This window comes from Apis laboriosa, unplaced genomic scaffold (assembly GCF_014066325.1).
Source record: "Apis laboriosa isolate Shangri-la unplaced genomic scaffold, ASM1406632v1 scaffold49_cov149, whole genome shotgun sequence".
NCBI lineage: Eukaryota > Metazoa > Arthropoda > Insecta > Hymenoptera > Apidae > Apis > Apis laboriosa.
The window spans coordinates 1,057,147-1,076,430 of record NW_025223500.1 but is presented as its reverse complement, the minus strand read 5'-3'; the positions used below and the strand labels follow the sequence as shown (position 1 = coordinate 1,076,430).

At 31.1% G+C, this 19,284-nt stretch overlaps 1 protein-coding gene across 5 annotated transcripts in view; it reads left to right on the top strand.

The window, feature by feature from the left end:
• The window catches only part of LOC122716853 (puratrophin-1-like), a 431,619-nt gene that overhangs the window by 268,540 nt on the left and 143,795 nt on the right, over nt 1-19,284 (top strand). For all 5 annotated transcript variants that reach the window (XR_006347106.1, XM_043940302.1, XM_043940303.1 and 2 more), the window contains 2 exons: nt 2,861-2,978; nt 19,181-19,274. Coding sequence is in view for 4 of the 5 variants with exons in the window: in XM_043940302.1 (XP_043796237.1) it covers nt 2,861-2,978; nt 19,181-19,274 (212 nt within the window). In the remaining variant the exon portion in view is untranslated. The remainder of the gene's footprint in view (nt 1-2,860; nt 2,979-19,180; nt 19,275-19,284) is intronic.

Sequence of the window (19,284 nt, the reverse complement as noted above, 5' to 3'; positions counted from 1 at the left end):
TTTTTTTAGAATCGAATATATAGTTTCAGTGTATAAAATTTGAGATTATACATATTTCGATCTTAATATTTATAACTTTGAATGTTTATATATAATTTTAATATAACATTTTTTTTTTATTATTTTCACTTGTAGATTATGTTAGAAAAATAGAAATAGTTGATTAAATATTTCTATAATAATTTGATTGATAAATCGATCATCCCATTCTATATAAGTTCATAGATCAAATATTTTTATTAAATAAATACATAATGTATAATACTATAAAATCACTACGATTATAATTTTTTGACACAAAAATCAATAATTCCTGATTGCAAATAAATTCACCTATTTCTATTTCTCTTTACAAATCTATCTCACTTTAATTCCCTGATATTTCGATTATTAAGCATTTTATAATAAACTTCACATCGTATATACAATAATTATTATTAAATGATAAAATTCGCGATAAATATCTTCGAAATTAACAAATTTTAATTTTCTCTATCTAAACTCTATTATATATATCATATATATATTATATCATAGAAGGATAAAATTGCATTGTACGCCAAGTATTATTGCCTGTGTTATGGAGAATTCACGAAGCGTGCACGAATTTGCCCACTGGCATCGGGCATTATCATCGCTTTGCCGTGTAATCGCCTGTGTAACTTACGCCACTATGAATTATCATTAACGCCCTCGAGCGGTCACCCCCAGGCGGATTCCGTGCTGTTGGTCGTGTACCTCTCGTTGCAACGGCACGCGTCACGAACACGTGGTCGCGGCATGTCAGTCACCGGCGAGCTCTCGAAAACAGAAAAGATAAGATCCAGCTCCTTTTTCTCCCGATACAAAAATCGTTCGCACGGAAATTTATTGATTCGACGTGGCCAATCTCAAATTATGTTTACCCGACGTGCTTGATAAAAGGCCTGGCCCGAGATACGTTGCATTATTTATACAAATTTTTCTTTACAAAAATTGTATTAATCAGTGGTCAAAGATCCTAGTCAATTAATACAAATTATTTATGTTATCAGAATCTTGGCTGGAAAAAATATTTGATATTAAAATTGTATTTATATTTATTGTAATTATATTTGTATAACCTCAAAACTCAAATATTCGATTATTTTAATTAGAATTAATAATATTTTGAATATTGAATTTTAGTTAGAATTTTTGGCCTATCTTTTTGACTTACTCCACCAATTCATATTATATTGCAGTATATATTATGTACAAAAACCTTTCATTCGCAATTTTATTCAATTATGAAAGAAAATATTTTTCACGTGTTAAAGTTGAGGAAACTAAACGAAATTATATCCAACTTGTTATATTATTATAATTACATTATATATATATTAATTATATATATATATATTACTACAATAATATTATTAAATAAAATCATAATATATAATAATAATATAATTAAATATAATATATATATACATAAATAAATAAATAAATATATAATAAATAATATAATATAATAAAATAATTAATAATAAAATAATAATAAATAAATATAATATATATACATAATAATATTATTATAAATAAAATCATAACATTTCTTAACCAATAACACTTAACTTTTAATCTATATGTAACAATTACACATATGAATGTAAACAAATTTAATCTCATATATCCTCTTCCAATTATCCATATATATATACACACATATCAATCACCACCGAAACAAAACTCGAAGCGAAGCGAACTTCGAAGCGACATACCATCCCCAGCCACGAAAGAGATCGTATCGCTCGTATATCGAGTCTAATCGATGAACAACGACAAGATCGCGAGGTAACATCGGTCGTGTGTCAATCGAACGATCCGATCCGCGGCGATAGCTCGGTCGCCATTGACATCCGATCCCGCATCCCGGTCACGATTAAGACAATAAGATTTTACGACGTCCCCTATTTCAACTCGCTCTGTGCTTCTTACACGGATCTACCACGTATCCTTTGCTTTGTCTCCGTTCGGTTATTACATTTTCATCGATATATCGGTGGGAGGAAAAGAAGGAAGAAGAGGGGGGGAGATAGGTAGTCGAAGATTTAACCGGAAGATGACCTACTCCGGGTGGCGGTATCCGAGATAGGCACGGCTAAAAGCCGATCATTTAATAAGTTATACGAGCCAGCTTAAAGATTACGATCGTTGGTATCAACCCGAATCTGATCACGGCCTGTAATCAAATGCTGTTACCGACTTTTATTACGCCGTTAATGCGGCACGGATCGTTTCGTGAGCTGGCTCGCGACTCTGTTTCACGTATCCCTTCTTTTTTTTTTCGCCGGCTATACGCTATACACGCCGGGTTGTATATTATTTAAGTTATAGGAAGGAAACGTTACGAAGGGAGTGAAATTGTCGAAACGATGTTTTTACGAAAGATACTTGATACAAGGAGATAAATTGTGTAAACGAGGTCGTATAACTCTTTGTTGTATGTAAAACTCTTTTTAAATGAAATTTTGTAATTTGCGTTATTTAAATGGAAAAGTCAGTTTTTCTTAATGTTGTTTCTCAAAGTTTCTTTCGAAATTTATTTACTTCTTTCGTATATTAAGTGTTATAAGATACGAATATTTTTTTTAAATCAATAATCTCTCAATATATAAATATATTGATGCTCTTTTGTGAGAAATAACGGTATTAAAAATTATACGATTAAAAGATAATAATCTCTTATATCTGACAATTTTTTCAAGAATATTTTTTTTTTTTTTACAGTCTCTTTGAGATATTTTTGTGCAAGAATGGTAAAATGGAGTAGTCTTGTATTTAATTGATAAAAGAAATTCGGCCGAATTTTTACCAAACTTTTGTTTCGTAATCGTAGGCTGCACGGACATCCATGGCAGACCCGTTCTCGAATTCGAGGACGAGCCGTCCAGAAGGGAGGCCCTCTCTGTCAAGGAAGTGTCATCGTTTCTGCTCTACCTCGCCCGTTTACCCAGGTAATTATACGTAATCGATTTTTCTCCTTATCATTATTTGTACAATAGAAAAAGAAGATATATTTTGTGACTGGAATATATGATATTAGAATGTTTTATAAATAACGCAAATTTTTCTGAAATCTGAACAAAGTAGGAACGAGAATAAGAATGATTAAGGAAATATACGAATAGAATTTTTTTATAACAATAATTACTTAATTAATAATTAATTGAATTAGAAGTAGGTAAGAATTTTTTTATTTCTATATTCGCCATTGTATAGTAAACTTTCTATAATTAATTAGTTGTATTATTTTCTAGTATTTTCTCTTATTGTGTCAGATTAATTGCTATATTTTTATTAAGTGATCTATTTCTATTTCATGATATATCATATTATTTTGTCATATTTGACAATGTCATTTGAAATGATCAATAAAATTTTATTATTATTATTATATATATATACACTTATAAGTAAGAATGCTTTTATTAATAATTGATAGAAAATAAATTTTTCCATTTAGTTTTTAAAAAATATATATTCTGATATATTTAATCTTAGTTTTCAAGAAAATTATATTATTTTTTTGAAATCAAGTGATAATGTTAATCAATTACAATCTTCAACTAATGGATTGTAAATAAAGTTATCAATTGCTTGATTTTAATTTGATTGAATTTATTATTTATCAATATGATCTTTTGAAATCAACATTTAAAAACATTTTATATCACCCAAATTTTGGAAATCTGAGAAACAAATTATAAATGGATAAATTTAAACAACTTGAATTATCTTTTAAAATCACCATTAAAATTTAACATCTTAATAAGTATTTTCTAACAAAAATCAGATACATTGTCAAAACTGAATTCACATATTTCCAACAACTATAATATACAACAGATACAAAATAATATATCCAATTTGACATTTTAATAATTCATTCCCGATATTCGATACTTCCTAAACAATCAATATCTTCAATATCTTATTTTATCTCCTAAATAATCAAATATACATATCCTCAAAGATGAACGAATCGCATCTTTCCAACAACGAGGAAGAATAATATGATATCTCAATAATCGATTCTCCTAAACAAAAAAAAAAAAAAAAAAAAAAAAATCATGCTTCACACGTTGCGCAGAAAATTAATGATTTATCGCGGTGACCGTATTTCCCGCGATAATAACGGCGATTCATTAATCCGGTTGCCCAAGTACAAGCTTTCCAACACGGTGTGATCGACGACGGTTTCCGTAATAATTATAATTTTCCACGGCCGTGACATCGGCGACACGCCCACCGTAATCACCGTATACGAGGTGGCAAAGCCAAGGCATGAATATCGTTCCCCCGCTACGTGTTCGCAAACTACGATTTTCCTATACGGCCTTCCCCGCCGCGACAACCCGTGCCGCGTGGGTTTATTAATTAACGCGAGGGCGCGATATTTTTTTCTAATTAGCCCGCTCGGCCGAGACTAATCGAAATCCAGTTGAAAAATTACTATCGCCGATAATTACCGCGCCTCGTTGCCCGATAATTCAATTATCGCTGATAGACGATATTATCGGGAATTTCAATCAGTCCCATCGTCTTTGCAAGATTAACGCCGATTTTTAACGCGATAACGCCGGGGATAATAATTACAGTTATAGAGATGTAAAATTTCGTTTCGATCCAGAGTAAGGGAATTTTTTTTTAATTTTATCTACGGTCGGTATACGGAATATTACGTATTAATTAATTATGTGTATTGTATTTCATAAATTTGATTTTAAATATTTAATATTTTTCTGTCGAAAATTACAAGTTTTCGATTTTTTATGATCTCTTGCTTCAGAATTTAATTTATCAATCAGACTTGCGTATAAAAATCAGTCAAAAATGAATATAATAGCTTTCAAAAAAACTTATATTTTTTACTTTTGTACATATAAGAGATCTTTTTCTAGAACAAAAATTAATTCTCTTAATCTTGTTCTCGTTTTTTAAGATTAGTATTGATATAAATATAATAATTTTATCATTTTTTGAAATATAATATCAAAGAACAATCTAAAATGTAAGAAAGTTAAATAAAGATACGCATGTGCACAAAGAAATATACATTTTAAATTTCATTTTGTCAAAAATTTATTTTCTTCTTATTTTTTCTCTCTTTTTTTTCTTTTTTTCGAATTAATATGAATATTTCATTACAAATAAATGGTTCACTAGGATTACCATTTGACTTACGATTAACGATTAACCAATGAAATTAAAATTCTGTTCGATCGTTAGAAAGCCTCAGTTTGTCGCGGTTCTGACTTCAATGTCATTAATATTTCCACCTCCACGTCCTGGACAATGACCGTGCATACCGTCAACCCGCGTTGTTTGCATAAATTCCGAAAGGTGAAACTACCCAGGCTCTATTCAAAGAAATTAATTTCCACGTTTCTCGCGTACACGCGGCGGCGTTCTCCATTCTTCTCTCTTTGAAAATCCACGAGTTATTATCCCGCGATTTCACACTGTGTACGCATCGGTATCCGCTAATCGCCTGTAATTAAGTTGACGAACGACGGCCGAGGTTGTGTCTCCCATAGTTCGTCGGTAATAAGTAACCGTGAGGCCGTAAATAATAGAAATGGAAAACAGGTGTCGCCCTTTCTCTCCAGGCGAAATTCTTTCCAATTTTTCGATCGTATCGTATAAGTATAAGCGTTAAAACGGTTGTTCACGGCTGTGTTGTTGCCCACGTAGGCGAATAAAAGGCACCGGTGGTACCTGGAAAGGCGGTAAATCATTCGCCACTTAACGCGTCGGGGGGAATAGAATTTTGAATAACGATCGTCCATTATCGGTGGTGTATCGAGGAAAGCGTGCAACACGAGGAAACTGAATATATTTCACATTACATAATATGTCTATTGTTCGGAGAAAGTGCATATTTCATTGATAAGAATCGGGCATAAAGCCAATTTATTTTATTGCTATCCTTGCCGTGCCGCCGGTGCCCGCCGATCGATCGTCGGGATCTTTGCCAATTCTACCCGATATCGGAGCGCCTCCAATAGCAATTTCCTGATCGAGTATTCCATGCATCTTTGATTGGTCGATATCTTTGATTTTTTTCTTTTTTTTTTTTTTTTTTTTTTTTTTTCATATATTTCCTTTGATGATTGCAGCTTTGAAAATTGGAGAAAAATTTTTGTGGATAGATTCTTTTCTAAAATTAATAAATTATTAATATATTTGTATTTTAATTTAATGATGAAAAATTCTTCGGTTGAATTATTTCTCGATATCATTAGTAATGAATCGATAACACAACAGTCAACGTATTTCAATAAATTTACTTTCAATTATATCATGTATACACGATAAATCGATTCCTTATTTCTAGAAATATATTCTTACCTAGAATCAATTCACTACTATTCAGCATAACAGGACGTAACGTACACAAATATTCTTTCTTTCATGTCGTCAATTGGGAATGTTTGTTTCATACCGTTTCTGAGCTAAGAATATAACAATTTGATATGCAGATCTGATACAATTATAATTAAATATTAATATGTTATTATATAAAGCTAGTTTATTCTTATACGTATACGTATATATAATAATGTTACAAATTATAAAATTAATTTGATCGAATTCTTATCTAAAAAACTAATAATTATAAAAAATGGTGATGTGTTTATTAAAACATATAAACTCATCAAGAATTAATCACTTGTGTTTATATATACACCGAACTAATTAAACTTGATAAAATACTTGGCACGTACAATTGTTACAAAAAGAAATTTAATCAAATTCAATTTTCTTCGATTAAATTGAAGAAAAGCCTATCTTAATTATTTTTATCATAAAAAATTATTGCTGAACTCGAAAGAATTTTTTTAACATTTCTCTCCCTTCTGTTCAACAATCCTGCGCGCGGCAAATAAATGAATATTGCACGTACCACCGATCGTCCACCGTTAATAAACCGCGGGCGGGAAAATTCCAGAAACACGATTCGATCCGTCCACTCGATGGATGCAACGTTTAAACGAGCAACAAATACAATTATAATTAAATATTAATATGTTATTATATAAAGCTAGTTTATTCTTATACGTATACGTATATATAATAATGTTACAAATTATAAAATTAATTTGATCGAATTCTTATCTAAAAAATTGATAATTATAAAAAATGGTGATCCCCACCCCTCCGTTCCAAAAGCAGCCCGATGAATTATTTAGTACCAGGCCGGCAAACGAGCACGAGCTCTCTCCCCCGGCAGCTCGTGCTTTTTCTTCTTTTTCCTCCTTTTTCTTCTTTCCTCCCTCCCCCTCAGTCGATCGCGATTAAGAACCTCTCTTCTATCTAGCTTCGATTGTCAGCGGGCCGGAGGAGTCGAAAGGCGATCGTAAAGGATGCGGGCGCGAGGAGGGAGTGGGGGGGAGGATTTGCCCGCTTGTTTGGCCGCGTTCGCATGCTGGCCGGCTCGTAAAACATATCACGTACGATAGCCACGGCAGCCTATTGCGGTATCGTCGATCGTGCGGCTTTATGGTGCAACCGTGCTTTTGCTCTCGCGCGGAGGGAAGATGAGGAGATGGTATTCCGCTCGGGGGAATCCATCCTCTTCTCGGGAGGGGCGTCCCTCTTTTTCCATCTTTCCATCGCTAAGAAACGGGGAAATTCGTGAAGCGAACGGCTTGTTACTCGAGATGTGATCGTTGAATTTTTTTGGGATCGAGTTTTTGATTTTTTTGGTAGGTGATATCTGGATGCTGTGCATTTTATATATATATATATATATATATATATATTCTGCTTTGTATAAAATTTTGTATTTTGGAATAAGTTAATTAGCAAGTTTAAACGGGTTTAATTGAGTCGATGTAGGATTTAATTGAGATTATTTCTCAGAGCAGGTACGATTTAATTTTCTTTATTGCAATCAGATTTTTGTTATTTTTGTTTAGAATGAGTATACGTTTCTTTTCTTTGGAATATTTTAAAATATGTGTAAAGAATTTTGGAGGATATTATCTTTTCTTTATAATCTCAATTTTTATAAAAGAAATGTTAATGATATTTTTTCTTTTCTCACGAAATTATAGTGATCAAGAATTCTGATATGATTCAATATCATATCTATAAAATTAAATGGGAAGATGGTGAAAATAATTATTGATGAATTGATGATATTTTTTTCACGAAATTATAATAATCTATCAAGAATTCTGATATAATTCAATATCATATCTATAAAATTAAATGGAAAGATAAGCGAAAATAATTATTGATGAATTTTAATTTTATCGTTATTGTTGCGTTTTTAAAAGTTATTTCATATATATCTTTTTAAATTATTCAGTTAATGATTAAAATTAACATTCCAGGCTATATGTAAGAAATTAAATTCGTAAAAAAAAATTATAAAAAAATTATAAAAGTTAATAATGAATGAATAAAGATAAATGGATACTATAAATAACTAGTATTATTACTGATATTATATTAATTTTTCCATCGATACAGTGATAAAATAATTTGAGAATGACGATAATTGTAATTTCGATGAATTGATGAAAGAGGAAAAATTAATTTTGCATGGCGTCGAGAAAATTTTTGAAAAATACGCAAAACTTATTTCATCCATAAATAGAATTACGCGGAAAACTTAGGGTCTGAACCATGAGACAATCATCGCAACGGAATTCCGTGGTTGAATGTGGCTAGACGTTTAATAACATGCGTCATGAACATATATATATATATATATGAAAGTATATGCAATTAAAGTCTCGCAGCAACGGCTTCTCATGACTCCTCTGCAAAATTTCAAATATCAGATATTCACATCATCGCGTATACATGTTTTGTAAATGTATATAAATAACATTCGAAGCGAAAGATTTCTCGTAAGAAGTTTCTTTAAGGGCGGTATTCCATTAAGATATTAGTGTTTATTTTGGAAAATGAAAAATATTTTAATATAAAAGTATTTATATTTTAGCATGAGAGTATTTCTTACCAGAAAAGAAATTATGTTTTACAAATTTAATTTACAGATAATTTTATTCGAAGCATCTTAAAATTTAATATCAAATTCACTTCAACGATATTTTTACTATAAATTTTTCCTTGTTAGAAAAATAAAATCGATTCAATAAATCATTATGGATACGTGATTTCAAATTTATGTGACAATAAATAAAAGAATGAAACATAAATATTACTATTTTGAAGAATTCCAGAGATAAAAATTAAAAAAAAACAATAATATCGATTAATTTATTAAATCATAAACAATTCATACTTTTCACAAACATAAATCTGTTCCATCTAACAATCATAACAATTAATATTTCCAATAAAAATATTCATACATGCAACACATCACAAACAATTACATTACATATAAATACATTTTTCATCCCCCTAAAATTTCTTACATACGCGTAAACATCGATTAAATATCACTCACTTTCGCGTACTTATTTATACGAAACAATCCAGAATGCAAATTAATAGACCCTCCGTCCAATCGTTTCCCACGATTATCCGAGACAATCGAACGCCGCAGAGCGTTTTCACCTGGCGCATCCCCCAATCGGGCACGCGGAAGGTCGTCAGGGTTGCGAAAGTTTCTGATCGTTACGCGTGCGTGTCCATTATCGTCGATATCTTTCAGTAGCGAGGAGGAAAGCGGCGAGTGTGTACTATCGTGCCATTGGAATCCGCCGACGAAAGCTAACAGTGTCATAATGACCCCATGAGCGGAACACGATCACCATAAATCAGCGTACCGGTTACGCGGGATTCATTAGCGTTTTTCCTCGTTTGTCGCTTTTTCTTTTTTCTTATTTTTTTTATTTTCTGCCGGCACTCACAGTGGGAAAGCGCAAAACCGACGTTGATATAGAGGCAGTCTATCAACTGAGGATTATTTATCGATCGAAGCAAAATAATAATTATCTGTGAATTTTCGTTTTCTATGTATTTTTTCTTTTTTTTTTTGTGTGTGTGTGGAAATTAAATTATATTTTTGTCTTTGTATTTATAGGAACGTTTTTCTAAATTTAAATAAAATTGTATCGTGTTTAAATTATAATTAGTCAGGTTATTATTCAGCATTTGTATATTAAGAAAAGATCGAAAGTAATAATTGGATACTTTAAAGCAAGTTTAAAGTTTCGATCAAAAATTATAGATACGTATTCTTTTTTAGCTGCAGAAATTTAAGTTTAAAGAATCAAAGAATTAATTTGGAAATTGAGGTAGACAAACTTTTTAACAATAATTAAATATTTTTTAACGTGTCGAAAAGAAATATTAAAGTTGATAAAAAATTTTTAATGATTTTTGTATAAAAACATTGATATATTTATTTTAGTAAATAAAAATCACGTTAATTATTGGAGAAACGATTTTATATTATAAAAATCACAAATCCAATCTTGGATTAATGTATTATAATATACTCTATCCAAGATATGTTTCAACGTTTCAATATTATAATTACAAGTTTGTTCCACAAATCGGCATACTTATAATTTGATTAATGTGACTGTTGAAATTTTGCTTCCGTGGATATTTATAAAATATATTAAGAAGAACATCTCTCTCGTTTTAACAAAATTAGTTAAACTTTACAGTGAACATGATTAATAATCACAGGAATGATAAATCATAGAAAGCTGTCTTACAATTGTATACATATTTAAGCTCCTGTCGATTCTAATAAGATATTCATACAGTTGTCCATTGCATAAGATACTTCAAGTTCTCAATACTAATAGAAAGACACTTTCAACAATTAATCAATAATAAAACGTAGATGTATCGATGAAAAACATTAAATATTTTTAATAGATAGTTATCACGTTACTGAGAAAATTTGTCCCACATTTTCCATTCCACAGTGAAAGATTTAAATTCGCGTAAATTATATTCCATATAACTTGTATGATAACTTATATACTGAGATATGGCATGTAAAAATACAAACATTTGAGAAATTCATGTTTATCAATCGATATTTAAAAAAAAAAAAAAAAAAAGAAATAACATTTGATTTTTGATAGAATAATTTGTACATTTTTGTATAATCTTTGATCTTAATTCATTTGTATTCGATATTTGTATCCGATATATTGCAATGATTCATACTTAATTAGTAATTTAAAATAACATGAAATTATAGCACAGCTCTATTTTCTATTAATTGGTCTTAATTATAATACTCAATCCTTGTGTAAAGAAAGCATTGCGTCTATTAAATAGCAAAGATTCCATTTACCGTATCGAAATCGTAGTGATAGGAAATCGTCTCTCGTTAATTACCGGTTGTCGCGATTTATCTGCTCAATTTTCACTTTTAAAGATCTTTTTTTAGATCCTCTAGACGAAAAAATAAAAAAAATCATGGTATGCTTGTATGAATAAGAAATTATATTTCTTGCGTGTATAGAGGGTGAAATGGTGAAAGTTGTGGACTTTTATATCGCTTATAGAATACAACAGCGAAAGATTTTTATTGAATAAAATAGGAAATAATTTACAAAAAATGATACGATTTCTTGATTACAATCTCTTATGTATTTTATAAATACATCGTAAATTTTCATTAAATAATTTAAATATATAAAATGTATATGATCTGTAAAAAGATGCAAAAAATCTAAAATACAATATATAAGGTGTTAATATATATAATTTATGAGATACTTTTGAATGGTTGATTTTAAAGAAACTGAAACAAATAATAAAAGTTAAGTCAAGTTATAAACTTGAAGTTTGCATTAGACGAAACAGATAGAATGAGAATAGAAAAGTTTCATCTTTATCTAATTGCGTTAATAAATAGATCTAATTTAATAATTTTGCGTTTATTTTGATCTTTAGATATTCTATAAATATATTAACATATTATATTATATTACCTATAAATACCTATATTACCTATAATACAATAGTTTACCTGTAAAGATTATTTTCCTTTTATTCGTGTTTGTTTAATTTCTCCATCGTTTTCTTAAATTTAAACTTTAACTTCTTACAAATGGATCTTCCCTTTCTTCGTTACAAGATCCTCGATTATACGAAAGCGCGACAGTCGACGCATGCGCAAGTCGGTAGATACAGATGTCGCTACTCTCAATACAATTGACTCGCATCCCAACAACCGAAGCAGTGCAAATCTATCCATGCATTTGCCACCTCGTCGCATATCGCTCCACGATAGGGAGTCACGACATTCGCTAAGATTGCAAGACGATAGGATCGTGGCCGATCCAGTTGTGCACCTGACCGCATTTTCTGCATGAGTTATGGACGCGCATCAATCCTTTTAATCATACCCCCCCTCTCGATCGTCCCTCCCGCGTCTCTTAACCACCCTTCGTGCTCGATGGTAACGGGTCCGGCGAAACGTCCCTCGTTGCTATCTCGCTTTTCCCCGCGGGACCATGATCTGGAACTATAGTTTGTCGACCCACTTCCGAGATCGTATCTTCCACTCGAGCCTCTCTTTTTCTACCGTTCCCTACCTTTTCATCCTATACTCTTTGTTCTTTTCTATTGAATCGCGAGTTATTTCTTCTTTGGTTATTTCGATTTATTTTTTTCTCTTTTTGTTTTGTTTTTTTGGAGGATTAAGGATTAATTCTATTGTGTTACTTGAGATTCCGAGATATGGAGATTTTTTTTCTATCTCGATTTTCTTTATCTTCGTTGTTACATAAAAATATATTTTTAATAAGATGAAATAATTTTAATTTTAATGAATTATATAAAGTTTGATGAAAATCTGTATATTGAAACTTTATTGTTCTACGTATAGAATTTAGATTCTCATTTTCTCTTCCTTTTATAATAATATTTCGTTAAAAAAAATTAATATCAAGCGTAATGAGATGATTTCGTGATCCCAGAGTTTATCATTCGAAAGTTTTTAAACGACAAACAAACGTATAACATATTAAACTTTTTTCATATATATCAAATTTAATTTTTAATATTTTACCATTGTATAATTTAATATAACATAATTTATTGTATTCTCATACAAATATATTGAAATGTAATTGAATTGAAAATTTTCGTCATAAATTTTTCTATATGGTAAATAAAAATTATCATCTCTCAACAACTTCGCAAAAATATGTCCCCTTATGTTAGGAAATAAATTTGAATCGTGTTCGATTTACATTTATATTTTAATTTAATTTTATTTTATATTTTCCAATTAATTATATCTGATTATTTGTAGATTTGAGATTAAACAAATTATTTTTTATTGATCGAAAGTACTTTATTAATCATTCTTTTTATAAGATTCCACTCGATAATTTATTTGATTTTACAATTTCAGTGAAATAAAGGAAAATCATTCTATATTTGTATCGTATCTTATAACGAAAGTGATAGTTAATATTCGTACAACAAAATAGTTAAGTTCGTAAAATGCTGTCTTATTTTCTGATCGTTAGAAATAATTGATACTTCGTGAAGTTTTCTGAATAGTTACATGCATAGATATCTGTAAATTTTGCATGTGCAGTTAAGTGAAATTGCGTGTAGAATTTATACGGGTGGACTACGAAGCGGTCGTTGCTCGAAGTTCCGCATCTAAATAGTTATCAAGTAGTTTGCAATTTCAATGGGGAGATCTGTATGCTGATCCACCGTTGCAGATGTATTAAGAACTTCATGGAATGTTTCGCTTGACAATTATCGTGTTAATGAAGCTACTCTTATCAGAATTTTAAATTAGTTGTAATTGAGAAGTCCAACAACATTGTTGTACATATTCTTATCAAACTTGAACTGCGCTTGATATGTGATGGAACTGTAAAGTATTCTTATAGATGAACATGTATTTTCTTTTTTTTTTATGAATTGAACTAAAAATGTATATAGATGCAAGAAAGAAACACAGGACTTCAATAAAGCATAATCGAGTTATAGATAAAATTTAGGGAAAATTAAAAACTTAATATTTATATATGTATAAAATAAATTATATAATATATAATAAAAAATAAGTTTTGAACAATCTTATAATCGTTTAAATTTAATTGAATTTAAAAAAAAAGTTCTCGAAAGGTCATCTTATAGGATATAAAGAGTAGTTTGCAATATATCTAATAAATTTTTATGTTCCAAGTAATTATATAAATTAGAACTGTAATGAGTTATAAAATATGATAATGTGTGCTTGTTTTGATACAAAATTATGATTTCATTTCTTAAACTGTAAGGTTTTTTTTTTAAATCACGTGTCTCTTCCTCCATTACACTCTCGGTATATTCAATTCCTGAAGGGATAGAGGTCTTTCGTTGTAAAGGATGTACGAGTTGAACGCGAGGTCATTCAGCAACAGCATTCGACCTTCTAGGAACTTTGAGATTTACGACAGGATTTTTGCTATTGAAATAGGAAAAAATACCAAAAGACTACGCTGCATTGTCTAATTCGAAAATGATGCCTAAGTCACGTACCATCCGAGTATTGGCATCCAGATGGCAGAAATCCTAGTCCTTTCTTACATAATAGCAATTGTATTGACCGTGTCATAAAATCATGTAACTGAAAATCTTAACAATAATAAAATATACCGTACGCTTTCTCTACGTATAATATTTTTTACTTGTGTATAAAATAATAAAAAAATAAAAAAAAAAATGGAATATTTAAATTAACATACATACAGTTGTAATAATAATTATTACAAACATCTCTCTTTATGGTGATCAATTAAAGCAGAATTGGATAAGAGTTACTTTATAACAATTAATAATACAATTAATAATCAGATATACATCAGCAGTTAAATATTCTAGATTTTATTACATTTGTTGGAAAATTGGGATGATTATTGCTACTATAAAGTGATTGCAAGATTGTTTTCATAAATTTCAATCTTCAATAATTTATTAAATAAATAAATCTTAATCGACTTTTGTAACTTTTGTGATCAAATATAATAATACCTTGTATATATACGCACGTGTTAATTTAATAAAGAAAATATAGAGTCAAATATCGAATTTTTACTTAGAAGAAAATAGAAAATACTAGAAAAGATTTATTTTTTACTTTGTTAATAAATTTATACTAATAAATTATTCATAATTTTTATCGTTACCTTGGTCAAGACCATAATCGTGGTTAATGGAAGTCCATGTACTGCATATATGGAAGTGAAATTAATATCGAAGTGCGCAGCATCATTTACTAATGGAATATTTTACCTTCACTGAAACATATATTGGATTTAAATTTAATGTGTAGACTTTTAATAATTTAATTTAAACAGTTATCATACGTTATTAAAATATTGAACGGATATTTGATGGCTGTTTAACAACTTATAATTTCTCCATCTCAAAGAACCATTTATAATATATACCATGGATTCATATTCACTCATATTCATTGAAATATTAGTCGACTCATATTCATTGAAATATTAGTGTCAGTAATCGTTGATTGAATTTTACTTTCACTTTCTATAATTTTTCTTCATGTGTGGAAAAATAGAAAAAAAAAAAAAATAGATTAAAGTAGAATAAATGATGATAATTCCAACAAAACTATTCAATAATAATTCATGGCAGTATTTCTTTCCATGCTAATAAACCCATTGTCCTATCGTCGATGGCAAATTTCTCTGGAAGATGACCTGTTTACATTATACATTCCATAGTAATTATAAGTTTCATTTCCGTTTCGTCAATCTGAGAAATATGCATCTGTATAACAGGTGTCGTACTTCCTTCAATTGTTCCTATAGTACATATTAATCAGAAGATTCGTAGGAAATGTCGAAGGAAATCTGTTGTGTTCTATGTGATGATAAGATGTCTAAGATGTATAATAATATATAATATATTAATATAATAATAAAATATAATATAAATAAATATAATATAATAAATATAATAAAATATAATAATATATATATAATATAATAATAAACAATACCAAATTACGAATATCATGAGATGATACATACCTGTTTTAAATATTTTTGAATTTAATTTAATCATATTCGTACATTTCTTTCTCTTCTTTCGATCATTTGTTAACATCTTTAAAATAATCTTGGATAAATTCTCTATATGGTCTATAAATAAAATAACTATATTAATAAACTTAATAAAAATTGAAACATCTTGCAATTAACACTTCTTTTTATAAAAATTAAACTCATAAAGCTAGGTGATAAAATTAAATAGTTTGAACAGATTAAAATAGATCGAAACAAACAAGAGGTTATATCAATAATCTCAATAATTTCATAACCTCTATGTACGATGTTTCATTGAGATGTAAACCACTCAGCAAACATTAAATCTAACCAACTTTCGAATAATAAGTCGAAGAAAATAGTAATAAAAATACAGTTTCTCAAGATTCCTGGAAGATTCACCGAAGAGATGGAAAGCGAAGAGGACTGGTCCGATGGCTATCGTAGCAGATCCGCTTCATCTTGTTCCGCCGCTTCGTATCCGTATTTATTGAATTTACGAGCCGTTTTCATGCACGGTAATGATACGTTCACAGCGTCACGGAACAGTTAGTCACGCGTTTCCCCGGGCCGTCGATCGATTCGATAAGCCGGCCGATTTTTCCCCGGCCACATTCGTGATCGCGCGAAGGGACACCGAGAGAGTCTAATTGGATGGTATAAGTAATAGTGTCAAGGTGGATGGGACGATAGAATACCGGCGCGGGGTAATATACACGTCAGTTAAAAGGCAATTTTATTCGCGTGCTCGCTCGCCGAGAAAACCGTAATTTCAGCTAAAATTTACGTTTCCTATAAAAAGGGACGCGAAGACGTCAGCCTTCGATCGATACCTCGTAAGACGGATCAAGGTAGCTCTATCTGCCTCGAACAACGTTTTACGATCCATAACTCGGGCCCACCGCAAACAAATGTCAACTGTCCAACAGGCGTAACTACCCTTTCGAGTGGAAGGAATCCTCCTTGGGGAAACCGCGGAAGTAAGGAGGAATTTAACGCATTCCATCTCCCGGACCGATACGAGAAAAGATTGAACATCGAAGAAACGCATTTACGCATTCCTCGCTGCGCTTTCCATAGAAAGCGTTGCGCCGCGCTTATAGGAGTCGCTCTCAATTAACCCCTAAGACCGTCCGTCGGCCGAAACGAGTCATGGATGACACGCGTGGATTTACAATTCGATTGTAACTGTCTGCCATTGCCCGCGTGAAAGAAACTCATGCATTCTAAACGTATCCACGTTTAGATATTGCTGGTTAGAAACAGCTGAGTAAAACTGCAAATCGATTCGAGCGGTCAGAGAAGACAAAAGCGAAATTTGACGAGATTGGAAGTCTCCTTTTGACTTTTCCATTTTTCCAATATGCAAAAAAGATGTATCGATATCTTTCTTATTATGATATTATAATCTTCGTCCAGCTTTTGCAAAAAAGCAAATACATCGAAGCTTATATACATATATTATATATTATATTATACATATATTATATACATATATATACACACATTTCAAGATCCCACAACGCGAAACCTTTTTCGTTTCTAACGTGAAAGATCAATTTATAAATTTCGTTTCTATCAAACTCTATGCTCGAAAAAAAAAAAAAGGAATTAATTATCGTCTGACTAATCTGAATGCAACAATGGCGTTCTGAATACCGTCTGGCCGAGTCAATTTTTCCTCTGGCTCGTTCCCTCTATCAAGGAGAATGGAATAAAGATAGATCGTCTTGAACGATTTTCGTTTGAAGAGAATAGGGGCGCGATTCGAGGCGGATTAAAGCGGCCACTGCGTACAAAGAACGGTATTGTGAAGGCCGGTTCGAAGTGGATGCACGATTGCGCGAAAAGGGGTCGAGGAACGAGGGAGGGGGGAGGGGGGAGGCCACTGGAGCCGCGTGAGAAACGCTACGTACTTACGCGAACCACCCACGTGTCACAGCTTAATGCAGGATCGTGACACGCTTTTCCTTCATTCGATACTCTAATATAATCCTCGAGTGAAACGTTGCTCCCTTCTCAAGTACGCATGCGTATACGATAGGGATAAAAATCGCGGGGGAACGGGTTAATTATAGGCCTGCTCTAAATTTACTTTCGTGGGAAGATGTCGAAAAGTGTGCATAGGAAATGTTTGTTTTCTACTAGAATCTTCATTATCTTGTAAAATTCTTCAGTTAAAAATTTTTCAAAAGAAATTTCTTTTGATTTCTTAAGTGAATATTTATATTCAAATTTTTGATGGAATATCTCAACCAAATAAAATTTTTTTTTTTAGGATTTTAAGGAGTAATTAGAATTTTAGAATGGAAAGTTAGGGTGATTCAAGTAGTTCTTTAATCGAAGAGGGATTTTTAATTGAAACGTATTATATACTCATTCAAACTTTTAAAATATATAGTTAAATAGCTAATCAAATAACGAAGAATGGAATTATTAATTAAGTTTAAGTTAGATTAAGTTTAGAAGAATGTTTCATTTATTCTATCTTTGAGTTACAAAATAATTAGTTGGATGACAATGAGGCTGAATTAAAGGAATATTTAACTTAATCCATTACAACTTGAAGCAAGATTAAATAAGTTATATGCACAATTCATAATAGTTTACAATACATCAATATACTTGAGAGTCTTAAAAATCAAACATTTTTATTCCAAATAATCATTGAAGATTTTTACTTTTAAAAATTTAAAAAATTTTTAATACTTATCGACTTACTCCAATTGATTTTTAAATCCTCATTTTTCACACACACACACACACACACACACACACACACAATTATCATAATCACGTACACCGTAAATAGACCGCGACGCGTCAAGTAAGGAAGAAACACTCGAAAAGAGATATAAATTATTCAATTACCCGGCTCGAAGGTCAAAGTGAAACGATCAAGCGTCCCGCGGTCGGATCAGGTCGTATCCTCGAGGCGGTTATAATCGGCGCGCGAACGTGTCGACACGACGAATGACTCGTTTCACTCTCGGAGCATGACTCTCGAAGGAGAAATCGCGACGACACGCCGCCTCACGTGGGAGATCTTGTCAAGCTACCGTTGTATCACGATGACTCACGCGTATGCACGGAATGCCTCGATAATTCATCTCACCGCGACACGGTTATATTTCTTTATATTTCCATTATATTTCTTCCTCTTCTTCTGATTCCAGCTCCGACGTTGCCAAGAATGGATTCACCCTTCTGGTTCGAGGGCACGCTCCCGAATGCCTGGAATTTCTCGACAGGGTTCTGAAACTCGTCCAGGTAAGGGGGA